The 26,805-nt window shown below is 40.0% G+C and overlaps 2 protein-coding genes across 12 annotated transcripts; both read left to right on the forward strand.

The window, feature by feature from the left end:
- The first annotated feature begins 1,640 nt into the window (after window positions 1-1,640).
- CCDC89 (coiled-coil domain containing 89) lies at window positions 1,641-20,645 on the forward strand. The gene has a single exon (XM_082410236.1). It carries the CDS (start codon window positions 5,522-5,524, stop codon window positions 6,635-6,637), a length of 1,116 nt encoding a protein of 371 aa, XP_082266362.1. The 5' UTR covers window positions 1,641-5,521; the 3' UTR covers window positions 6,638-20,645.
- Window positions 20,646-20,748: 103 nt separating this feature from the next.
- Window positions 20,749-25,850, forward strand: CREBZF (CREB/ATF bZIP transcription factor). 11 transcript variants are annotated; one of them, XM_082410246.1, is made up of 5 exons: window positions 20,749-22,368; window positions 22,580-22,657; window positions 22,896-23,010; window positions 23,739-23,807; window positions 25,565-25,850. In XM_082410246.1, exons 1-2 carry the CDS (start codon window positions 21,311-21,313, stop codon window positions 22,593-22,595), a joined length of 1,074 nt encoding a protein of 357 aa, XP_082266372.1. In that variant the 5' UTR covers window positions 20,749-21,310; the 3' UTR covers window positions 22,596-22,657; window positions 22,896-23,010; window positions 23,739-23,807; window positions 25,565-25,850. The 11 variants fall into 11 exon arrangements, with proteins under 11 accessions (XP_082266372.1, XP_082266369.1, XP_082266371.1 ...); XM_082410243.1 differs by lacking the exon at window positions 22,896-23,010 and adding an exon at window positions 24,431-24,541; XM_082410245.1 differs by lacking the exon at window positions 25,565-25,850 and adding an exon at window positions 24,431-25,106.
- The last annotated feature ends 955 nt before the right edge of the window (window positions 25,851-26,805 follow it).

Below are 26,805 nucleotides of genomic sequence, written 5' to 3' on the forward strand. Positions count from 1 at the left end.
CTGCTCAGCCATCTGCCAGCATCCAGCCAGCTATGAAGCATGAATGAGATGGGTTCTAGTATCTCCCCATCTAGGACTAGGAATGCCCACCTTCCCCATCCCCAGATCCCCAAAACACCAGAGGGGACAATAGAACCATCCTTGCATCTGCCCACAGAACTTCCAACTGCCTTGGGTCATCCAAGGGGATGTCGTGTCACATTGTTTTTCCAAAAAAAAAATATAAAAGCTTTAATCTCACTTGGCTACAAGAGGAAGGCTAAATGGGATTTTCATGCATTATAAAGTGTAGGCAACCTGAATTCTTTGGTGAACTCAAGTTGACAGACTTTTCATCCAGTGGGATTTTTAGGCAAAGTCCCTGCTGAGTTTTTTTATTTTCTTAAACTGGAGGCATTTCCTTGAACTGCATGTTTTAGGGCTCTTTTTCTTTTTCCAGAAACCCAACCAGAAATAAGCCCAAAAGGGGGATTTATTGGAAATAAACTGTTAGCCCAGAGAATTAAGGAAGTACTACAGGAACTAGATTACTTTGGGGACTCGTGGGCTGGAACCAGGAACTCAGATACTGTCTCTCCTCTTCCTCAGGGGCAGGCAGCTCCAGCATCACAAGCTCTCAGCTAAAGCACTTCTCTTTCCTGGATTCAGCTTGAGAGAGCTCTGGGAGAAACTGGCCAGGCTTGGGTCACGTCCCCACCTGTTGGACCACTCACGGTAGCCAGGAATGGATAGGGTAAGATCTTATGCTTGGCCCTGTGTGGATTATGTGTCCACCCTGTGGCCAGGGAGAAGTGATCCATTTTCAGAAGACTAGGGTATCATACAGATGGGCACTGGAGAAATCAAGAGCTAGGTAGCCATGTGATTTGTTTCCCCGTTTGGTGAAAAATGCTTCAAAATTCCATTATTTAAAAAAATGAAGTAGTATTCCAAAGAGTCACTGCTGACTCTTTCCAGGGAGGCCGAAATTTCCCCAACCATCATGACTGCTGCAGCTTTTAAGTAGATGGTGAGGATCCTGGAAACTGTATAGCCTGTTCACATGGCCTAGGAGCCCCCACCAAAGCATGGCTACTGTTAGCCTAGGCTTACGTCCAGGGAACTTGCTTGGACTTCTTCGTACATCTCTCATCCATACTCACCATTTAAGTAAAAAGTCCCCGAACATCTGCCTTCTCTTGTACTCTTAGGCATTTGTACGTCTTCTCTCATTTAATTCTGACAATATTCTTGAAACATAGGCATTATTATCCACATTTTAGAGTTGGCAGGGAGCAAAGAAACTAAGGCACACAGAGGTTAAGTTGTCCCAAGAAGAATTCTTGTCCCAAGAAGAATCCCCATTCTCCTTTGGGATTGCTCTCCTATCTCCTCTCCTGTCTCCACTCCCCCGCAGGCTCATTCACTAATTTCACTAGTTTGTTTTACAAAAGAAATGCTCCCACACATTTGATCCAATCGCAGAACATTCCTTCCACTTCTTTGGCTGACTTGTTCCGAAAGAACTGGTTCTCCTTCAGCCTTACAAAAAGAAGACTCTCACTCTTCACATTCAGCACCTCAGTCAGGATGTGGGATCAGACTTCAGATCATTGTGCCCCTATTTTTTTTTTTTCTTAAATTAATTAATTTATTTTTGGCTGTGTTGGGTCTTCGTTTCTGTGCGAGGGCTTTCTCTAGTTGCGGCAAGCGGGGGCCACTTTTCATCGCGGTGCGCGGGCCTCTCACTATGGTGGCCTCTCTTATTGCGGAGCACAGGCTCCAGACGCGCAGGCTCAGTAATTGTGGCTCACGGGCCTAGTTACTCTGCGGCATGTGGGATCTTCCCAGACCAGGGCTTGAACCCGTGTCCCCTGCATTAGCAGGCAGATTCTCAACCACTGCGCCACCAGGGAAGCCCCCCTATTTTTATTCTTTGAGAAGAGTGATGTGTCCAATTTATCCATGATTATGTTAGCAGTTATCATACTGAATTGCTGTTTTTCTGTTATTTGTCTCCATCATTAGACTGTAATCATCTTAAGAGCTGGGACTGCAAATCTTGGACATAACAGTTTCTCAGTATGTGAATTGAATGAATGAATGATTAAGCAAATTAATGAATGATGAACTAAAGACCATGGGGTTAGGTATCAAAAAATCTGGGTTTGAATTCTGTCTCTATCACTTACTCTCTGAGTGACTTGGGACAACTTAACCTCTCTGTGCCTTAGTTTCTTTGTTCCCTGCCAACTATAAAATGTGGATAATAATGCCTATGTTTCAAGAATATTGTCAGAATTAAATGAGAGAAGATGTACAAATGCCTAGTACTATGTAGGGCATATAGAAGAACTCTGTAAATAGCAGCTTTAAAAAGGAGATGTTAAAAGACTTAACAAAGACAAGTGGAGGGAACTCGTTGGTCACCACTAGGGAGAACACTGGCCAAGGTTCATGACTTGGACCTCTGGAAAGGGAATATACTGGATACCTTCAGGGTCAAAGGTAGGTGGGAAAATGGCATAACAAAGAAAACCATGGCAGAAAGGAGCCAAAAGTCATTATTACTAAACTGAAAGTTCTCTGAGAAGAGTGATATACCTAATTTATTAATGTATACTTAGCATCTAGCACCGCACCATACATGACAAATGTTTGTTGAATAAATCAGTGAATGAATACTGATTAGGATCTTTTGAGATTCTTAACCTTGACAAGTGATCTATGAATTTAATAGTTAAAATAATTTTAACGTAGAAGAGATATAGAAAATATTCCTAATGTAGGAAATGTATTTAATCAACAGATTTCATTGAGCATCCATTATGTGCAAGGGACTTAGGTACAAAGAGAGGGGAAAACATCCGTAAGCTCATCCTCAAGAAACAACTGCTATTAACATCTTGAGTATTTTTCCTCTTTTCTTTTCTTTTCTTAGGAAACATATTCTGTGAATTCACTTTACTACATCAGACAACCATATATAATAATCAGCAAATAAAATTTTCAATGTATGTCTGACCCTTTTATTTAAATGAAGAGGACTATTCTAATTTTCTAGTCACTTGCCTCAACTTTTCAAGTTCCATTTCAGTATATGAAGCTTGAAATTTAAGGAAAAGTGAAGAAGAGATGTGAGGGGGGAAATTAAAAATAAGTTTCACTCACATTTTTTAATTCACTTTCACAAACCCTAAATAACCTACAATTTAAGTTATTAAAATTTTAGTTCAGGAGATTTCCCCAGCCTTTTGCTGGTGAAAGCTTTCCCTGATAGACAGATTCAGGATTTGGGACAGGAGATCCTGGTCTTTGAGACCAAAGCAAAAATCTCAAACTCTTCTTTCAGATCTATTTTGCTCCAAGTGAAACCTGAAGCATTTAAAAATCCATCCATGTATAATAACACCCCAGGCTTTTTCCTTATCATCATGACTTGAGAAATTAAGTCTGACCACAGACTTAACAGTGACTGCAGGAATAGCTAACTCTTTGCTCTGTGCTTAAGTTTTCACATCATTAAGATCATTCTAAATTTTAACTTTTTTATCTTGCTTTTTTCAATTATCTTTCAAACACAAGTATTTCCATGCCATTAAATTACCTATAAACATGATAATGTTTAATGTCTACATAATATTCTATTATATGAAAATATAATTTTCTTAAAATTTTCTCTTTTTTGGATATTTTGGTTTCCAACTTTTAGCTGTTATAAACCACACTTTGAGCAAAACTTTTTCTTTCAGAGAAAGGTCTTTCTTTCAGAAGGACAGAAGGACAATCATTAGTTCAAAAGGCATAAAGGTGTTTTAAGTTCTCAATACATCAATTGACTTTTACCATGGTATAAGAGAGCACCTATTTCACTATACCCTTACCAGTCCTGGGTCATCTTAAAAGAAGGGGAAAATTTTTGACTTATTTGATAGATGAAATGATATCTAATGTTAATTTATATTTATTGGATCCCTGATAGGGTTCAATTCTTGGCCATTTCTGTCCCTTCATCTGTGAATTCAATTGTTTATTTCTCTTTTAAGATGTTAATGCTTTATTGATTTGTACAGGCTCTTTGTAAAAATATAAATCTGTTGTCTGTCATATTTATAGTGGATATTTTTCTCTATTTGATTTTTGCCTTCAACATCCATTCAACAGATATTTATCTGAGTCTCCCCAAGGCATTGGTCTAGTCATCAAGGATGAAACAGACACAGTTCCTGCCCCTAAGGATCTCAGAGTTTAGCAGGGGAAGGCAGGGGAGTAAATGATTAGTGCAGTAAGGCTTTCAAATGCTCTGTTGGAAGTACAAATAGGCTAGAGTGGCTGCACTAAAAGAGGTGAGTGGTCACGTCTACACTTAGGGGCTAGGAGAGGTTTCACAGAGGAGGTGATTCTTATCTAAGTATAAAATGCTGAGTAAATTACTAGAGCGACAAGGGACAAAGTGGGAAAAAGCATTCCAGGCAGAGGGAACACCTACAGACAGGGCCTGCTAGGGAAACGTCAATAGCTGGTGTTAGGCTAGGGAATAAAACTAAAACATCAGGCAGGTCCTGAGGAAGAAGGGGCTGGAGAGACCTAAGAGTCACATAATTTTTAAAATTATATATAACTTTATATGTTTAAGTCAAATTAAGTGTTACCTTATTTATCTCTTACATAATATTTAAGCTAAGAAAGTCCTTCCTGACCCAGAACTTGAATGCTTACCCTTATTTTCCTCTAGTTTCCATTTTTAATACTTTGTTTTCATTTTAGTCTTTACATTTAACTGTTTAATCCATCTGGAATTGACTTTGGTGTGTATAAGGTAAGCCTCATTTGAATCTTTTTTCTGTTTTAATGTTTGTCACGTCTATATTGTCCATTTAGCTTTTCTCTGTAACCCTATTGTGCCAGTGGGTAAAACAGGGAGTGCTGAATAGCTAATAAAATGTATTCCCAGTTGGGGACAATGCTTCGGGAAACAAAAGAAATTTCTCTGGGGTTTGCTCTTTCACTGAGGTGTGTTAAACACTACAGGTACAAACTCACAGCCATTTAGGATCACCGCTCTCAGAGTACTACTGCTACTTTGTATTTATAGATTGCAAATTTTTTTAAGGAGCCAACCCTTTCCACAGAGAGGACTTTATTCTCATGACCACTGAAGCGGGGAGAGGGAAGAGGAATATGTCACCACTGCTTTATTTGTTTACTCCCACAAGAAATTATGCGGAGTCAGGCTTCTTCCCCTGATGCTGGCTGGAAATCAAGTGGGCTTGGCATCTCTGTACAGTACAGGCCAGACACTGGGCTGAGAGCTGTGACTGGTTAGAAAGGCAAGTATAACCTGACCAGATTGGTTCTGGACTCAGCCGGGTCCCCCTGTTGTTACTTCACTGCATTCTGAAGACCTGTCCACCAATCACAGGGCTCCTTACTGGGTGCAAAAACAACTGCTAGACATTGCCAGGAGTCCCTAGCAACACTGTGGCTTTTGAAATCTGGAGGGGGAGGCCGTGCAGTCAGCCGAGAGTAGAGGAGAGTGCCGATGCCTCAGGAAGAGACGGCTCTCAGGATGGACACCCCACCCTCTGAAGAACCCTTAGATAAGCAAAACAAAAAACTAGAAAACCAGGAAGAGGAGATGGAGTTTAAGGAACTGGATGGTCTGAGGGAAGCCTTGGCAAACCTCCGGGGACTGTCCGAGGAGGAGAAGAGTGAGAAGGCGATGCTGTACTCCCGCATCCAGGAGCAGTCCCAGCTCATTTGCATCCTGAAGCGGAGGTCGGACGAGGCCCTGGAGCGCTGCCAGATCCTGGAGCTGCTCAACACAGAGCTGGAGGAGAAGAGGATGCAGGAGGCTGAGAAGCTGAAGGCCAAGAGCCAGCAGGCCCAGAGGCTGGAGGAACGCTTTATGACCCTGGCAGCCAACCATGAGTTGATGATCCGCTTCAAGGATGAACACAAAAGTCAGAACATCAAGCTGAGAGAGGAGAATGAGAAGCTGAGGATGGAGAATGACCACCTCTTCAGCCAGGCTCTGAAGGACCAGGAGGCCAAGGTATTGCAGCTCACTGCCCGGAGTGAGGCCCTCACCCAGGAGCTGGAGTCTCTGAAGCAGAGGAGCGCTCAGGAGGCCTGCCAGGCCCAGGCCCGAGAGAAGGAACTGCTGGAGCTGTGCCAGAGCCAGCAGGCCTGCGCCCACACCAAGGACACAGAGCAGCTGCGCAGCCAGCTGCAGAGCCTCAAGCAGCAGCACCAGCAGGCCGTGGAGCGGATGGCCAAGGCCGAGCAGGCACACAGCCAGCTGAACCGGGAGCTGCAGGCCAGGCTGCAGACCGTCACTTGTGAGAAAGACGAGCTGGTGCAGCTGTCCATGGAGAGGGGCAAGGTGCTTCAGAACAAGCAAGCGGAGATCCGCCAGCTTGAGGAGAAGTTGGAGACGGCCGATGTGGCCAGGAGGCATGCGCTAGAGCGGTTTGAACGAGAGGCAGTGGCCGTGGATAGTAACTTGAGAGTCCGGGAACTCCAGCGCAGGGTAGACGGGATCCAGAAGGCCTACGATGAACTCAGGCTGCAGTCCGAAGTCTTCAAAAAGCACAGCCTGGATCTTTTAAGCAAGGAGAGAGAACTCAACGCCAAACTCCGCCATCTCTTTCCATAAGGAAGCTTCTGGTTCCTCTGGCCTCCAATTTAGAAATCAAGTATTTGTGCCTTGTGGCGAGAGTAAAGATGGGATTCCGTTTATTCTACTTTTAAGTACAAGAGACCACTCAAAGAAAAACTACTTTATTATGATATTGTTGTTGCCATTGCCCGGATAACACTAATTTTCAGTCCTACCACCTAGAATACACGAGATTTACCAAATTTCTTTCTGTGCCTTTGAAATCTTCCTAAGTTTGCTATCAGTATCTCCACCTCCCCCATAACTTATTCATTCTCAACCTCAGATATCTTCATGTGTCCTAAGTTTTAAAATTAGCAGCCATTATGGACTTGAGTGAATCTTCAAAGTGCAATGGGATGTGTTACTGTGAAAAGAAAAAAAATAGCATAATTAGCCCTTGTAGATAGGTAGGCTTGTAATCTCCCGTAGTTGAGAGTGTAAGCTATAACAGTTAATAGCATATTAATAGCATGGATAACTTGCAGAAAAGTGTCTGATTTTGCAACGGGCCAAACAGTTGCTTGCTTCACCTGCTTTATGGCAGTATCCTTTCTATTTTATTTTATTCACACTAGCTTGGAGAACAAAAATTGAGCTCATTAAATTCTTTTCCAAAGTAGGCAAACTTTATTATAGTCAGTCTATATTAGCAATAAGATTCAAGTAAGTAAAATCAATCAATTTTAATTTTTCCTGCAAGCTTAGATCACATTCCATTTTCTTGGTTTTTCTCCTTAATAAAAATAGGATTTACAGGTACAAAAAAGCAAATATCAGTAGTTTCATTTAATATTGCACAATATGCTAATAGACAAAAGTCCCCAATTTGGGGTAATAGGTCATAGCACACTGGATATGATACATATAGCAACACATAGTGATTGTTGTGTTTCTATTAACATACTTTCTTGCAACTCTTTACTTCTAAAAAAAAAACCATCTAAATGGAATGTATATATGTATACTTACAGCATTTTTGTAGGAATACTTAAATGTGTAATGATAAAAGCAGATAATAGTTTTTATATATATTTATGCAAAGTTCTTAAAGAGGTAGATGTAAAAATACACTTTATGCTTCCTTATTTCCCTGTATTTAGTTGACATAGAAGCATTATTATGAATACTTCCCAAAATAGATTGCAGTGTAGTATTTTTCTCACCCATTTAGTGCCAAGAGTGCCAAGAGTTACCTAATGATTTGAATTTATTAAAAAAATATTACTTGGTACCTTTTTAATAAATAATTTTAAGCATCACTTGCCTTACCTAAAGCAATTTTTAAAACCTATTTTCTCACAGTTCTATTAAGATTGTGGTATTAAATACAAATTCCAAGGATCCACCTTGCTGGCATGAAAGGACTATTTACTTTCTCTTACACATTACCAAGAATCAGAATATATAGGAGCTGATTAAGGTTACCCTTTATTGAGTCCATACTATTTATCATTGTGCTGAAGCACTTTCAATGTATTGTTTTATTTAATCCTTAGCACCACTGAAGAAGCTAATAGTGTTCATTTCTATTTCAAAGAACAGGAAACAGATTCAGTAATTTGCTCAAGGCCACTTGGTCACTGGGGAGCCGGGATTTTGATGACAACATCACACTGAAAGATTTATTGACTGTCTACTGAGTACCAAGCTCTGGGGGTGGGCACTGAGAATAAGCATGAAGAAGCATGTTTTCTGCCCTGGAAGAGCTCCCACACAGTCTAGCCCAGGGGCAAAAGAGCAGTCACATACAGTGTAATGTGTTTTCACAAGGGGTGTTGTAAGATCACAGTGGGTAAAACACACACACACACACACACACACACACACACACACACGCACCAGTTAAAAGCCTGAGGGTAAGGGTTGGGATGATAGAGAGGATTGCCCAGGATGACTAACACAGAAGTTGATATATAAGCTGGTTCTTAAATAACTAGTAGAATTTTATCAGGTGTTGAAAAGCGAGAAAGATTGCAGACAGCATCGTGTAGAAAGTCACAGAGGTTTGTAAAAATGTCCAGAATACTTGGAAATCATAAGTAGTTGGGAGGAGGTGCGGAGAAGCATCTCTACAGATAAAAAGAAGAGAAGAGAGGCGGGAGGAGACTGGCAAGAGCACAAACAGGAGCCACAGACGAGCCCTCCTCCTCCTCCCATACAGGTTCGGGCGGATTTGCGAAGAGACTGGTGCGCATGCGTGCCAGCATCTCTTCCTGCTCGCTCCTCCACCCCCGCTGGCCCGTGCAAGCTCCGCCCACTGCCCCAAACAGCTGTCAGGTGGGGTGACGATCTCTCCCGTTCAGCTTTTGTGCCCAGGCTGTGAGGAGGAGGAAGAGGCTCCTGGGCAAAGGCCAAGCGGGTCCTGAGGGCCATTTGAGCAGGGAATTCTGGGATCCTTGTACAGGAGTGTGGGCTGGTAGAGGACTTGCCACCTGGGCTATTCATTAGGAGGGAAGGGTGCGTCTGGAAGAGCATAGGGGATGGGTAAGGTGCATGCTCCCTAAAACGTGGGCACAAAGAAAGGGTCTCAGTTGCCCAGGTCTAAGGACAATACTGTTCAGTTGTGTTAGGTTAAACCATATAAAATTGCCACTTTGTAGGTTACAAATGATTAGATGTGGACCATTTCATAATGCTCACTCTAATACCCTTTTGAAAGATATTGAAAAGAAAGTGGGTAATGAGAATAGAAGGTCAAAGATGGATGCCTAGAGAACAGCTGAGGAAAGGAGCCCACAACCCAAAGGAAGAAATGAGTAATGTGAACCTATCATGTGTCAAGTGCTTTTCATGTCACCCTCATACCCACTCTTCAAGGGAGGTTCAGCTATCACTATTTTATAGATAAAAAATGAGACTCAGAGAGAGAGGGTGACTCGTCCAAAGCCAGGAAGTTTTGGGATGGCAGGGGTGAGATTTGAACCCAAGCCCCTCTGGCAGGACCGGCTTCGTGGACGTGCCACCTGCACGGGGACCCTGCACTTGGTTCTACTGCTGCTGCCTTGAGATTCTTAATAATTGTGTGGCAAGGGGCTCCACATTATCATTTTCTGCTGGGCACAGCAAATTATGTAGCTGGACCTGCTTTCTGGCTCTAAAACCCATGCTTTTTCCCAGTATACAAACCACCTTCTAACCAGCCACAAAAAGGCACTGTTTTTTGTTTGTTTGTTTGGTTGGGTTTTTTTCCCCTTCTGTGCTCCACAGCACTTTGTAATTCCACTCTCAGTGCTTATCTTGTATTTAATCTGTGACCCAGACCAGATTAGGGCATGGGCAACTAGATTAGTTATTGTGGTATGCTCATCTGTAAAGCCATGCTTATCATTGGAACAAACTGTCAAAATGTAAATCAGCCACCTCCAAATTACCGCCCTTGAGGAGAAATTTAAAAACAAAACAACAAAACTCCTTTCTAAAGCAGACCTAGATCCCTAGTGAATTTGTGGCATCCACAAGCAGTAACCCTAAAACGAAAATCCATAGAACAGAGATTCTAAAACCAAATAACGTGTGACTAGTGCTGTGTAGCTATGTGTGATCTTTTGTGTTACCTACACTGTAAGCCCTTCAGTGTGCCTCTGAGGAACTTGTCTGGTTCAAAAAAAAATCAAAGAGAGCTGGAAAAGGAAGGAGAACTACAGGAAAAGTGAACCGACTGGCTGATGTTTTCACAACACTGTCTCTGTTTCACTTAGTGAAAATTAACTGAAGTTAGTTTGTTTCTAATAAACAAAGTATTGATAGAAAATCGATTTCTCCCCAACTCCACTACATTGAAGTTAAACCTTTAAAGAACATTGTTTGAAGGAATACCTGCCCAGGTGCTTGCTGTTCTATCCAGCCCTCATTGACTCAGGTACCTGTGGAGTAGCTGTGGCTGGGTCGGGGCAGGAATGATTCTCTGTTCCCCACTATGACAAGATCAAGAGAACTGGGCAGACATTTGAGATACTACCTCTTGGCCCATGAATAAAGGAAAGAGGGCCACGACCCTAACTACTCTCCCTAAAGCTGAGCAGATGACTTGTCATTGGCCAATTATCATTGGCCAAAATCAGGCCATATGCAAATACCCCAACCAAACATCTTCATGGGCAATGTTGCCACCATGACTGACTTGGACCAATCAGGATCTGCCTGGATCCTGGATAGGATAGGAATGAAGCCAGTCTCTGTGGCATATAGTACATGGGGCTACCTGACAAAAGCAGGGCTTTGCCAACAAGGATGAAGGGAGATGGATGTTGGGTGGGCCACCAACAGTGTCTGCTGTACCACATCCACTTAGATTGACAGGGCTTTATCAGGCAGGGAGTCTTTTTTTTTTTTTTCAATCTCAGCCTCTTAAAAAATTTGTTGGAATTTTGAGAGGTGGCCAAGAATGGACTTTTCTAATCATTTGTCCATCTCCTTAAGGACAAACTGGATATTATTTTCCAAACATTAAGAACATCTTATTAAATTTAAGGGCCTAGGCTATACAGATGAGCCTCCCTACTTGATGTTGTTCTTTTCAAACCTTCTGTTTATCCCATTTGGCAAAAACTAATCCAAGAAAAAAGTTTTCCCTTGGATAGAACTCCCTGGTCATTCATTACACATTCAACTAACTACAGTGCCCCTTCCCCAACCCGCTCACTCCTCAGTTCAACAAAGGGACTTTTCCTAGCTATTTGCCAGACTCTCCCTATTTAATGCTTCTAATCCACTCTTATTTGCACTAGTGTAAAATAATCTTCCCTTTCATGTTTAAGATGATTCATTACAGAATTGTTTGTAATAGCAAAAGATTGGAAATACCCTACATACCATCAATAAGGAACCAATTAAATAAACTGTGAGCCCTCCATACCCTGGAATACATTGCAAATGCAAAAAAAAAAAAAAAAAAAAGCAAGAAAAAGGAAGAAAGAAAAAGGAAGCTCTCTGTATACTGACATAGAAATATCTCCAGGATATACATAGGGGGAAAAAACAGGGTGCAGGGTCTTCCCTGGTGGCGCAGTGGTTAAGAATCTGCCTGCCAATGCAGGGGACACAGGTTCGAGCCCTGGTCTGGGAAGATCCCACATGCCGCAGAGCAACTAAGCCCGTGTGCCACAACTACTGAGCCTGTGCTCTAGAGCCCACGAGCCTAGAGCCCGTGCTCCACAACAAGAGAAGCCACCGCAATGAGTAGCCCCTGCTCGCCACAACTAGAGAAAGCCTGCGCACAGCAACAAAGACCCAACACAGTCAAAAATAAATAAATAAAATAATAAATTTATTAAAAAGAAAAACGGTGCAGAATATCTATCATATATTACCTTTGTGTAAGGGGGAGAGAATGGGGGGGGATAAGAATGTAAACATATGTACCCCCATCTGTATAAATAAATATTGGAAAAAAGAAATGCTAAAAAGAAAGTGTTTATTAGTGGTGTGGATGAGTGTGGGGACAGGGCTGGTTAGGCATGGGAGTGTGAAGGAAACTTCTCAACTTATCCCATTTTGTATCATTTGACTCTTGAACCATGTGAACATATTACCTCTTTAAAAATATAGTAAAATTGGGAATTCCCTGGCAGTCCAGTGGTTACAACCCTGTGCTTTCACTGCCGAGGGCCTGGGTTCAATCCCTGGTCGGGGAACTAAGATCCCACAAGGCGCAGGGCACAGCCAAAAAAAAAAAAAAAAATATATATATATATATATATATATATATGTATACACATGTATATTAAAATTAAAAACAAAAAATATCTTCTGCATAATTGCTTCCCAATAAGCTGTATTTCTGTGCAGATGACTCAAAAAGCCTACAGATTTTTCTTTCCCCAAGAACTGAGTAGACAAGACATAATTTCTATAGAGCCAAATATGGCCTGACAGATCTGGGTCAGGCCATTCAGCTGGAAGCTGCTGCTTTCATTAATGTTCAGCCACATACGGCTAATGACAGTATCTTTTTCTACCCTAAGGAGTGCCTCCTATGATTCCCATTTCTCTCCTAAGTATAAAGATTTAAATGTATTAACTTTTCTCATGGATTTTCATATGTCTGTGTGAGACCTAAATTTTAGATTTTGGAAAGCTTATTTTCTCATCTATTCAAGTTTTTAGGCTTTGGGTGTTGGTTTTTGGTTTTGCCCTAACAGACAAAAAAAGATGTAGAGGTAGGGCAGGCCAAGCCATTCTGATATTCAATTTTAATTAATAACTAATTTATTTAATAGATCTCATTAATGTAACAAATATTTATTGAGAGCCTATTATTGGCTAGGCACTATGTTAAGCGCTGGGCACAACGTGAGCAACGCAGAGACCTATCCTCACTGAATCTGCATTCTAGTGGGTAAGAAGAAAATGCTAAAGGATAGGATGACATGGGAGTGCATAGCAGGGTTTCTTAACATAAGGTAGAAGAGGTTAGGGAAAGCTTTTCCTAGAAGTGGCATTTAAGTTAAGGCCTATATAATGTGTAAGAATTGTCCAAGAGCAGAGAGGAGGAAAACATTAAAGAAGCTCAGAAGCCTTCATAGCACTTCCTGTTCTTGGTAAGAAAACTGCTTTCACAATAGCCACACCATCTAGGGCTGCAGAATAAGCACTCACAGTAGACCCTAACAAGAGACTCTGGTTAGATTAATCCAATTATGCTCACATCCATATTTATCTCCATCCCTGTCAGAAATCTTAGCTCAATCCTCCCCATGCCCTATCCCCACTCAAATCCTTTCACTACGCCCTTTAGAAACCCAAATCTGTGATCAACAAACTAGCCAAGGTATTAGTGCAGTGAGTGAAGGGGAGCATTGGCATCAGACTGCCTTATTTCAAATCATGTCACTTACTGGGTATCCTTAAATAAGATCTTACTGGGTGAAGAGGAAATCAGAGAGCTAAAGCTTTCAGTGAGTGAGCATTTATCCTACTTTTCCTATCCCCTGTATTTCACGGGGGAAATGGCCCATACGTGGTGAGATAAAATTGCTTTTCACTGAAGAATCCCAGATAATAAAAGAATCCCAGGTAATAAAAGTAGTGAAATAATTTATTCAGGCACTGATCATCATTAGACGAAACCATTAGGAGAAAGGTTAATGGGGAATTTACTGTCACCATTTGAAAACATTGATCAATCTCAGCATCACTAAAAACAGGAAAGCTAGACGTTATATGCCTCCTGAGGTGACACGCCATGAAGAGCTGCACCTCCTTGGAAGCATTCCGGCCAAAAACGTTGAACCTTAAGCTAACTAAGCCCTGAGAACTAACTTCCCGCTTAAAGGAAATATGGGGATGAGGGGAAAGTAAAACAATACAAGAAAGCAAACAGACAAATATAGAATAATGGGACATTGAACAGGACAACTGACCTGGCTTCTTCAGAAAATCAAATGGCATTGGTGAAAAGGGGTGGAGGAATGCTATCTTAGATTAAAAGAGGTCTGAGAGATGTAAGGAATGTATTAGAATTCTTTGGGTCCTTATTCAATCAAGCCATCTGTAGCTGGAAATTTTTTGAGACAATTGAATATTGACTGGGGTTAGATGATACCAAGAAATTCATAATAATTTGATTAGTTGCAATCATGACATTGTGGTTACAGAAAAAAATGACCTTATTGTTAAAAATGTATAGTGATGTGTGTAGGGATAAAATGACATATGTCAAGGATTTTTATTTTACAGTATTTCAGGGGAAAAAAAAGGCAGGGGGATGAAGCAAGTGTGGCAAAATTTTAATAATTCTTAAATTTGGAGGAGGAGCATACAAGGGATTCAGCATACTTTTTTCTCTAGCTCTGTATGATTGCAGATTTTCAATATTTAAAAAATTAAAGTTAATAAAGAGCTGAGGTTTGTGAAGGAGAGCGGAAGAGAAATGATTTGAAACTGGCAATGGGAAGCAAGAGCAGCTCAGCCAAGGTCTGGCTCTGGGGTGCCTGCGGTGAGAGATAAGACAATTTCCCACCTGAGAAGTGGAGTCCTTCCCATCAGAACACGAAAAAAGCTCTGCTCCTACCCTTCCAAATCTCTAATGCCCAAACTTACTCTACACCTGCTCTCCCTTTCCCCACCAGAGCAGCAAATCTCAACTTCAGGGGCTGCAACTGTGGGGCTTGCTTGATTAGATGGGAGGCATACCAGTAATTTGTTACTATTTTAGTTGGTTACAAATGTTGGTCATTTTAAAATAAAATAAATCAGATTCCAGATTAGTCCACAATACTATAATTCTCATTCATTTACATTCAGAAATGGTTTTTTGAGAGGAAAGGAATGGAAATACAGCTAGCACACTGAGAATTGAACATAATCCATGCAAATATGTAGCACTTGTAAACATAATCCTATAGTACCCTAGACAATGTCAATCTTTTGAGTCTTTAATGCTCATCCAATCATAAAAATCCTCTAATGGTCTTAGTTCCTACCTTTTACAGATTATACTTCATGAGTGCATAGGCAAACTATATTAAAATGAGCACTCTGGCCTCTGTAGCACTCTTATCCTTCTGCTGTATCTATTCAGCAAAATCCCAACCCTGATTCAGCTGCGTTCCCTACCATCTCTACGCCAACTCTCTGTTATAGAAAATCCAATAAATGTATGTATTGGTGATGAAGTACCATAAAGTCACGGTCTTTGTGGAGGATTTGATAGATTGGTACCCATAATGTATTTCAGGCCCTCTTTTAATGTGGTTTTTTTTTTTTTAATTTTTGAATTTTATTTTATTTATTTTTTTATACAGCAGGTTCTTATTAGTTATCCATTTTATACATATTAGTGTATATATGTCAATCCCAATCTCCCAATTCATCATTTTTAATGTGCTTTCCTGTATGGCACAAATGGAAAAACTAAAACAGAAGAAACACAAAAACAAATTATATTTGCCAGACACCTCTGCAGTTATATTTGGAAGATGCAAGTGAGGCAGGGATCCTTTCCCTCTGCTTTGGCTGTTTTTGCTGCCAAGCACATTCTTGAAGACATTGGGTTTTCATCCTAGTATTCATTCACTAGTTCTATCTATCTATCTATCTATCTATCATCTATCAAGTATAGGTGATTTACAATATTATATTAGTTTCAGATGTACAGCATAGTGATTCAATATTTTTATAGATTTTACTCCATTTAAAGTTATTACAAAATAATGCCTGTAATTCCCTGTGCTGTACAATGTATCCTTGCTGCTTATCGATTTAATACATAGTAGTTGGTATCTCTTAATCCCATACCTCTATCTTGCCCCTTCCCCCTTCCCGCTCCCTACTGGTAACCACTAGTTTGTTTTCTGTATCTGTAAGTCTGTTTCTGTTGTGTTATATACATTAGTTTGGTTTATTTTTTTAGATTCCACATATAATTGATAACATACAGTATTTTTCTTTCTCTGACTTATTTCACTAAGCATAATACGCTCTAGGTCCGTTCACATTGTTGCAAATGGCAGAATTTCATTCTTTTTATGGCTGAGTAATATACCAGCCATAAATATGTATATATTATATATCCATTTATATATATATGTATATAGCCATTCATCTGTTGATGGACACTTAGGTTGCTTCCTTATCTTGCCTATCATAAATAATGCTGCTATGAACAATGGGGTGCATATATCTTTTCGAATTAGTCCTTCCTTCTTTCCTTCCTTCCTTCCTTCCTTCCTTTCTTTTGATGCTTCCCCCAGGAGCAACCTGTCAGCCACCTTGGAAGTGGATCCTCTAGTTTTAGCCAAGCCTTTAGATGACTCCAGCCCAGGCCAAAATCTGGCTGAATTCCATGAGAATTCCAGAGCTAAGCTGTATAGCCAAGGCACTTACAAATTTCTGACCAATAGAAACCGCCAGAGATAACAAATGTTTATTGTTATTTTAAGCTGCAACAATAAGCACATGTTTATTGTTGTTTTATTGATTTTAGGTTTTGGGTAACTTTTTAGGCAGCAATAGATAATTAATACAACAGGTTGAGAGTTTTGGCAGCAGCGGTGCTCTTGAAGCCAACATTCCAGCTTTCTATTTACAACTTTCCCAACTGGGGCAGAGATAGCAGTGACCTCTCAGGCCTGTTTGGCAACATTGGACTGAGAGGCATTCTTGATCACCCAGCCTAATGCCCACTCCTCCAGTCCTTCCAATTACTTTGTAAACACCTTCTCTGTATTACATCTTTTTCTGCTTAAAATAGCTGAGTTGGTTTCCGTTACCTGCAACTGAGCTTAACCAAATAAAAATACCCATCTCAAAGCAACAACTAAACACTAGAGGCATTCCTGCTAAAGTCAGGAATAAGACAAGTAAGTTGGTTTTTAACAGCATTATTTGATATCGATCTGGAAATGCTGTTTCATTATAAGTCAAGATAATGAAATAAGTATTTCAAAGAAGGAGCCAAAATTGTCATTATATATAATAAGGTGATATAATTGTCTACCAGGGAAATTTGAATGAATAAGCTAAAAATAAAAACTATTAAGAAAGTTGAGTGGGTAAGTCAGTTAAAAATTTAACAAAACAATCAATAGCTTTCCTATGTAGCAACAATAACCATTTAGAAAATATAAAAGAAGAAATAATTTAGTCCAATAGTAAAAAAAATGCATAAAGTCGCTGGGAAAAGTAAATTCATAAATTTAATGCAATTTTCATGAAAATTCCAGCTTTTTTTTGAACTTGGAAAATTTTATAAAGTTATCTGGAAGAATAAATATTCAAATAGAGATTAAAAATTCTGAGAAAGTAAGACTAACAAAAAAGGACTTGTCCTATGACATATTAAAATATATTATAAAATTGCATAAAAATGTAGTGATTTTGCTTCCAGAATGGTTAGACTGATCAATGAAATAGAAGAAAAAGGCCAGAAATAGATTCAACTTTATGTAAGAATTTAATATATGGTATACATGTTGGGAAATCAGTGTGGCAAGTATGCATTGTTCAATAAATTATATTGTGGCAAATAACTTTTTGAAAAATTATACTCCTATGTCACATTTTATACTAGAATAAATTCCATTTGGAGCTAAATGAAATAATCACTTGTTAAAAACTCTTAGTAAATTACAAATAGAAGTAATTAAAGAAGTTCTAAAGCATATAGGTAAATATCAGTATTATTTAGGCTAATAAAGCCTTTTTAGGCTTAACATCAAAGCCAGAAACCAGGAAGAAAATTTTGATAGATTGACCATTTAAAAATTAGAGCAAAACAAGCAGTTTTTACCCCTTTCCTTCCCCAGTAAATGATCAACTGGGGGAAAAATTGGAAAATATATAAGAGACAAAGGTATGTTTTCCTTATAATGCAAAGAGTTCATATAAATTAAGAAGGAAAAAGACAGATATTTTCCCTGACAAACATTTTCTCCTACCTCAGAGAAAAATGGGCTAAGGAGATAAAAAGGCTATTCACATTAGAAATCAATTGGTCATGTGAAAAACATTCAACCTTCTAATAATCAAAGAAATGTACATTCACAAAAAAGGATATCACTTTTAATTTTCGGATAGGCACATTCTAAAAAGAACAAATCCACTCTCATGAGTGCATAGGAACTACATACTGTGACCACCACTGGGGAGAGATACCTTCCCGTATGTAATAAAGGTCTATGTATAAAAACTTAGCCAGAAATTCTACTTCAAATACTTTATCCTAAGCAAATCATAGGATAAGTGAACAAAGATGTTTGCACAGTATTATTGTGTGGTTTATAATGGTGAAAAATGCAATACAACTTAAGTGCTATCAGTGAGTAACTGGTTGAATAAAAGTTGGAAAGTTCATGAAATGGAATTGTAGGCAGTTATCAAAAATAAGCATGTGGACCTATATTTAGTTGTATGAAAGATATCCACAAAATATTCATACCAAAAGAGTAGAGTTCAAAGAGCTAAAATAAACAATGTGTTGTTCTATGTCTGTACATAGAAAAACTCTATTATACACCAAAATTTTAATAACAGTTATTTTGAGGTAGATTATGGGTAATATCCTTCTACTTATTTGTACAGTTCTGCACTATCTGAATCTTTTGCAATGATCATTATAACCAGAAAAAAGAAAAACCAACTCTGAAGAAGGAGAGAATGAGAAGAATGAGGAGAAGAAAAGGGAGGAATGGTGAAAGGGAGGGAAAGCCATTTTCTGGGAGTTTTACCCTTGCTTCAGTTGCTTTTTTGTCTTCTGAGGCTATGTTGTAAAAACTTTCTTCTCTTTCAGTTTTCTACTTTCCTCTTAATCCAATTGGAGAGGCTCTTAAACAATGTATATTTAATCCAAAATCTTGTTATTTAGGGAAAAAATGATAAATCAATCCGTGATCTTGATTTTGCCCAGGGAGAAAATGCAGTTCGATGGTATTACCAGCCACACAAAACACCTGTAAGTCAAAATATGCTAGAATATTTATTATCTCAAACTGTTTGCTGTTCTACTTTAGCAAAACCTTTCCTAATGGGAAGGTTAAGAAGGACATGGAGGCCACTAATTTCTTCTTCTAGATACCATATGTAATGCTTATTTGTGCCCTTTGAAGAATTGTTTTCATTTGGTTGAGCTTTAGTGTAATGCCTTCAGCTAAAAGTTGGAGACCTTCTTCATTCATTCATTCAACAAATATTTATCGAAGCCTCTCCTGTGTCAGGTGCGGTTCTGGAAAATTGGGACCTATCAGTGTCCAGCTTTCCTGGAACTTGCTTTCTATCCTTCTAAGAAACAGCCATATAAAGGTAGCTATTGGTGAGGCTATCTGTTACTTTATTCAGTATCCCATAGAGAAGTTTCTTTAAGACCTGAGAACTGGAAAAGTAGTTGAGGAATTCATGTATACTTTACTCATAAGCAAATAAAGGAAAGTTTGTTTGTCTGGGTTACCAGGAAGCTTAGTCTATTGTTAGCTCAACTTGAGGAATTGTGTAAGATTTTACGTCCATCCTATTCTAATACAAACTTTTCCTCCTTTCAGAACTCCTTATCTTCCTATTTCATCTGTATTTTCACTGGCCTTGCTCTGTAAAAATTTGAGTTGTTTCACTGTATTCTAATGTATTTGTGAACTGCTTCAAATCTGAAATACCTTGTGGGACTAGAGGAACAAGATAATACCATGAGGAAACAGACAAATCCAGAATGTGGTGCATTTTTCAAGACAACTGACCTTGTCTCTTCAGAAAGCCAATATTAAGAAAAACTAAAACGTGGAAGGGACTATTCTAGTTTGACAAATGGGGGAAAAAACAATCAAATGCAATAAGTGAGCCATGATTGGATCCTGGTTCAAAAGAACATATCTGCTATAAAAGACGATTTTTTTTTTAAAGTTGTTTTTTTTAAAAAATTAATTTATTTATTTATATTTGGCTGTGTTGGGTCCTCCTTTCTGTGAGGGCCTTCTCCAATTGTGGCAAGCGGGGGCTACTCTTCATCGCGGTGCGCGGGCCTCTCACTATCGTGGCCTCTCTTGTTGTGGAGCACAGGCTCCAGACGCGCAGGCTCAGTAGTTGTGGCTCACGGGGCGAGTTGCTCCGCAGCATGTGGGATCTTCCCAGACCAGGGCTCGAACCCGTGTCCCCTGCATTAGCAGGCAGATTCTCAACCACTGCGCCACCAGGGAAGCTCCCTAAAAGATGATTTTTGAGGAAAGCTGAGCAAATTTGAATATGGTATGGGTAATAGATATTAGCAAGATTGTTAATTTTCTCAAGACCTGATAATAGTATTATGACTATGAAATAGAATGTTCTTCTTTTTAGAGGTGCATACTGCAACATGTTTGGGTGGTGTGTCTTGTCTGCAACTTTGGGATGATTTTGCAAAAAAAAATGTTTTACAAACATTTATGTACAGATAAAGCATATATGGCAAAATGTTAATTGTTGACTTGTTGAGTCTGGGTATTGGGTACTATTGTTGAATTAGAGTGGATACTGTAATATTCTTTCACATATTCTGTATATTTGGAAATTTTTATAATAAAAACTTGGAAAAATTAAATTACATATGAATGACTTATTCACCTCTTTTTTCTTCTAGTACTCTATAAGTGTTTGAGTGAAAAGATCTTGTGATATAGCGAAAGGGGAAAGGAGCAATTCCAAGAAGAATCTGATCAGCAGTCTTAAATTCCAGGATAACTAAGATTATTCATAAATTAGGTATCTAAAGATCAATTCTGAGCGAGACTGGCTTCCCTGGAGGTGGAAGCTAGAATACATAGTATTGAGAAGTGAGGGCCGAGAGGGTAGACCACTTTTTCAATAAATCCCAGGTTTGTTGTTATTTTTGCCGCTGTTACTATGACGTCACTGGAGAGCTGGAGCTCCTCCAGCTCCAGACCTTATTCGAACTCTCGCGATACTAGAGCCTGGTGGAGCGCGAAGGCGGTGGGAGGGGCTGGAACGAGATCGACTGACTTCCGGCCAGGCCGTTGTCTGGGTGGCGCGGTCGAGTCATCGTTGGGCCTCGCCGCTTCCATCTCCCTTCCCTCCCTCCCCCCGCCCCGGCGCGGGGGGTCGACCAGCCAAGTGGGGCGGGAGGCGACTCGGACCTTCCTCTTCATTTCGTTCTGGCCTGCTGCCCGGCTACCCGCTCTGGGTCCCTGGGACCCGCGAGGCCCGGTCTGAGGGGCCGGGGCCTACGTGGGCCCGCCGTCGGGCTCCATGCGGCATAGCCTGACCAAACTGCTGGCGGCCTCGGGCAGCGACTCCCCAAGTCGCAGCGAGAGCCCGGCGCCGGTCGCGACCTGCTCGCTGCCCCCGGATTTGACCCGGGCGGCAGCGGAGGACGAGGGCACGGCGGCGGCCGGGTCTCCCGGCCGCAAACAACCGCCCGGCGACGAGGGCGAGTCGGACGCCGGGAGGGGGGGCCGCGGCGTCGTGGCCGCGCGCGCGCCCTCGCCCGAGGAGATGGAGGAGGAGGCTATCGCCAGCGTCCCCGGGGAGGAGACGGAAGACATGGACTTTCTGTCGGGCCTGGAACTGGCGGATCTGCTGGACCCCCGGCAACCAGACTGGCATCTGGAGCCCGGGCTCAACTCGCCCGGGCCTCTCTCCTCGTCCGGCGGAGGCTCGGATAGCGGCGGCCTGTGGAGAGGGGACGACGACGACGAGGCCGCGGCTGCCGAGATGCAGCGCTTTTCTGACCTGCTGCAGAGGCTGTTAAACGGCATCGGAGGCTGCAGCAGCGGCAGTGACAGTGGCGGCGGCGAAAAGAGGCGGAGAAAGTCCCCGGGAGGAGGCGGCGGCAGCAGCGGCAACGACAACAACCAGGCGGCGACAAAGAGTCCCCGGAAGGCGGCGGCGGCTGCTGCCCGTCTCAACCGGCTGAAGAAGAAGGAGTACGTGATGGGGCTGGAGAGTCGAGTACGGGGTCTGGCAGCCGAGAACCAGGAGCTGCGGGCCGAGAATCGGGAGCTGGGCAAGCGCGTACAAGCACTGCAGGAGGAGAGTCGCTACCTACGGGCCGTCTTAGCCAACGAGACCGGACTGGCTCGCTTGCTGAGCCGGCTGAGCGGCGTGGGACTGCGGCTGACCACCTCGCTCTTCAGAGACTCGCCCGCCGGTGACCATGACTACGCTCTGCCCGTGGGAAAGCAGCAGCAGGACCTGCTGGAAGAGGACGACTCAGCCGGAGGAGTGTGTCTTCATGTGGACAAGGATAAGGTGTCGGTGGAGTTCTGCTCGGCGTGCGCCCGGAAGGCGTCGTCTTCTCTTAAAATGTAGGGTCAAGTAATCTGCTCTTTATCCGCGTTTACCCCTTTCAACTCCCTTACACCATGTAAAACACCTTAGTGGGACATCTTCACTGGACACATTTCAGAGGAGGAAAAAAAAGTAATATTGAATCTTTAAGTGTTTAGCTAAAAGCATGAATGTGACACTGTAACCAACTCCTAATGATAACATGTCACTATTAAATCTCTCTGACAGTTTCTTTTTTAGGTGATTTCCTTCCTGCCAGGCTCCGTTGTAGGGGTTACAGAACAGTCGTTCCCGCCTCACAACCTGGTAAGGATCCATCTCTTCACGTAACGCTCATGCTCTGCTGCTTAGTCTACTTTAATGGGCAACATCTCAATTTGTGTGTGTGTGTGTGATATATTTTTTTTTTCTTTTCTTTTTTGGAAGGTGGGAGGGGAATCTAATTTGGGCCCTGTCCACCCTGGAAACAGACTTGTGCTGGTCAATATTGTATTCAAGTTGCTTCTTCTGGTTGAAATAGCTGTTAATGTGTCCCCTTGTTCAGACTTGCGTGTACCTAGCTCTTCTGTCCCCAGTGTGGACATGGCCTTGGATGACATCGGTTCCAACTGTACACTGAAAGCTGCTAATAGAGATACAGTTTGGAGAAAGTGACACAGGTGAAGTTGAATGGAAGTTCCGAGTTGTACAAGGTGCAAATTGGAATTCCAACTTTAGAGCAACTTTTCAGAGGTTGACAATAAGTACTTGGGGCATACACAGATGTGATAGTTATTTTGCGGAGATGACAGAAATCTCTTAAATATTCAAGAATGCCTTTTAGTTTTCATAGATCTAGATATACAATCTATTCAGATTAATAGATTTTTATATCTCACCATTAGAGAAGTTGGAAATTAACATGCATATCAGATTCCTGTGTTAGTTACTTAAAGGAAGAATAAGAATGGTTAATGAAATGTTTCTTTGAGGACCAGCACAGTGATTTACCCTATCACTGAGTATGAATAAATTGTTGAACACCTTTATTTTTGTTGTATTAAAATTTTAGGTTAAATTTATGTATGATTAGATATTGAAGGTTATGAAATGTGAATGAAAACGTGTAAAGTGAGGCTTCACAAAGAATCTTATTCTCCATATTTCAAGGATATTTGTCCTATTTAAAAGTAAGTTTTAAAATTGAGTGACTTAATGACACGATTGACACTTTTTCCAAAGTTGGGACATAGTCTTCCTTTGAAGTACTCTATTATCTATTGTCCAGTTGTATAGATTGAGTCACAGTGTCTTTCAGTGTAAGAGACATTAAGAAATTCTTTGTGAAACATCACTGTTTGATAAAGTATATACGTATTTAGCATCCTTGTTTTTCTTTGTGCTAAAGTGGATACAGCTGTTGGGGCAGAAGAGACGGGACCAGCTGCTGGCCACATTTCCTGCTTTATTTTAAAAGGTAGTATAAGAAATGAGGAAAAAGAGGTAATATCAGGGCTTCTGCTTTTATTTTAAAATGTTCATAATTAAAAAGTATTTTCCAGCAGTCCAAAGATGTAAGTTATCTCTTACATATAAAATGTTTTATTTTGTTGTTATTTGGTTATGAAAATGGAATCTTGTTCTTGAAGAACTGTAAATGTTTTGTTGCTAGATAATACACTTTTGAGACCTAACTTGGTCTCTGGTTTCCAGTGCATTACAGCATATTTTGTAAAATCATCTACTGCACTTGAGCATGAATGGATAGTAGCCAAACTCACAACCTGGAGTGATGAACCTGCTTATACCTAAGTGCAGGAGCAAGCCCCTCACAATGCAGCTGCATGGATTTTTAGTGCCTACTGAATTCTATATATAAATATATATAAAAACCAAAAGTAGTTGGAAAAGTTATTTGAAATGACTAATTTGTGCTATCTTTATGGAATATGTTAAATGTAGCTTTTTGAAACAGAAGCCTTGAATTGAAAGTTAATTAATACTTGAACATTTTGTATATATTTCTTTGTATATAATTTTGTGCAGTACCAATGACAAAAATATGGTGTCATAATAAAACCAGGTTTGTTGATCTTTCAGTCATGGGCTCAAAGAATTTATTCATCTCTAACATGACATTAGAAAATAATGGATGAAAATAGGAAAAATGATTGTTGTTAATGCTGTGGGTCTTAAAAGGTTCTGGAAGCAGTAAGTGCGTTTTTCTAAAAATTATACCATTCCCTTGGAATATTTTCTTCCTAACGTCAATGATTTTCCTGCATTATTTGAAGTTTGGGGCTGGGGAGAAACAGTCAAAGCTTTCTGAATTGGGATGCGTTGACATTCCAAGTATAGATTTTTAGAATGTCATTTTATAAATGGCAGTTTTTGGAAATACTTGATTAAGAACTTTTGAAAATGGAGATTAGTATCGACTATTTTAAAAGCTGCTTTGTTAGGTTGCTTCTGTTTTAACTGTCTTTTCTTAGTTTCCATTTCATTCTCTTTTTTTTCTAATTTTGGTAAATTAGTGATTTTGTCATTTTTTGCATCAACGTCATGGTCTTGTTTTTACGTGGTATTGCATGTATTTAGGACCTATCTAACGGGGGCTTTAAATAAATATGGTCATATTTATGTGTAAACACGTTTTACTGTAAATGTTTGGGTTTCTGAATTTACAACAGATATGTTTATTTCAGTATGTAGTAAACAATATCTTAAAGTGTCCTATTCACTACTTGTTAATTAAAAAAGTTATGATTAATATGAACCTGTTGTCTTACTATTTTTAGAAAATTGTGTTCTGAATGATTAGTAGTTGGATAAAGGAGATTTCTGGACTATAATATGGATTTAGAAATTTTCAGGTTTGGCTCTATTTACTGTAATGGATGAAAGCAATTTAGTGTTTGGGGAATCTTTTTTCTTTTAATTTTTTTTTTCCTAATTGTGCCTCTGTGGCAAAATGATACAGCAAGTACTAGAGTAAAGATGTAGCTTGTAATGTTTGTCTTCTGATGGTGACAGGAATTTATACATTAATTGAACTAACACATCATATTGACTTAATGTTTCTGCACTTCCTTGACCAAACCTAACTAAAAAGTCCACGTTTGTTAAAATGTAGTCACACCTCTGATATAATCCGACAAAAAGTGTTCGAAATATTTTAAATATTTGTGCATTTGATAATCACTAAATTAATCTCTCTCTCTTCTCTTTAAACAGCTTAGCAGTGTCTGCAAAAACGAATCTTTTCCTACAACCTGTTAACTGACTGGACTGATGGTAACAAAGTAATTGTGGGAGCCATGTCGGTCAAAAATTTGGCATCTGCTGAAAAAAATGAATGCCATTTTCAAGTTCCCAAATTACTTCTATACTGATTTCACTTTCCAGATTTCACTTTCCAGAAATGGAGATATGAAAAGATTCTCTGGAATCCTTGAAAGACTTAATAGAAATACATGAGACAAAGTTAATTTTGGAACAAAATTATACTTTTTTTGTCTTTCATGGGAGTGATACTCAGTTCTTTGCATACCTTTTAAAAATTGTAACCATTGGAGAAGAGAATGATAGTATTTCATCAAGGAATATTAGATTCTTTACATAATCAAGAGCACATTCTGTGGAATTAGATTTAGTGGAGTAGAATTACATAAACAGGCCATCAGTGATCATAGGCATATCATGAGTTTGTATTTATTTCCTGGAACATGAGAACTAATCTGAAGTACAGACAGACGTTGCTGAGTAGAATATAAAAGTTAATGTAAAGTCTTTAAAGAGTAGTCTTTTTAAATAGATGTATTGATTTGTATATCTTTGAAAAATTGATTATGATTAAATGTGTGGGTAGTTAATTGCGATTCAGGGTAATGCCAAGATGTGTGGATTCTGAGGTTTTTGGCTTCTTGAGCTTTCTCCGAGGACTTATTAAAAATATTTTGAGGTTTCTAATGAATGGTATACTAGTTTCTACTGTTTTATATTAAAATTTCTCTAGTATGTAAGGGCTTTAGTATTCTGGATGATGGGAGTGGCTTTTTTCATGGAATGTGGTTGTTTTACTTAATTGAAACATTTTTCCAGTTCATTACAAGTGTGAAAAAACACTCAAAACTCTGGTTGTTTTATGTCATTTTTGTTGGATTATGTTAATACATTCTTTCACCTGGTCTAGACTGAGTCATTTTATCTTACTGACTCACTTGGGAAGTGTGCAGATGATAGAAGTGGGAGGGGGTAGGAGATAGGCTCTTATTTTCTTTCCAGAACGATTCATCATAATAACTATACAGTTTGGTTATTGTATGGTGATATAAAAAATTTATTAAATCCACTCAGTTTCTTGTAATGTAAGTGTATTCAGTGTCTCTGATGCCAGGCAGCAAAGAGCATTCCCAGTGGCTTATTCTTATGTGATTGATGGATGCTCCTACAGTACGAACAGTACAGCTGGTTGT

Source organism: Balaenoptera physalus (genome assembly GCF_965194825.1).
Source record: "Balaenoptera physalus genome assembly, chromosome: 10".
Lineage (NCBI taxonomy): Eukaryota > Metazoa > Chordata > Mammalia > Artiodactyla > Balaenopteridae > Balaenoptera > Balaenoptera physalus.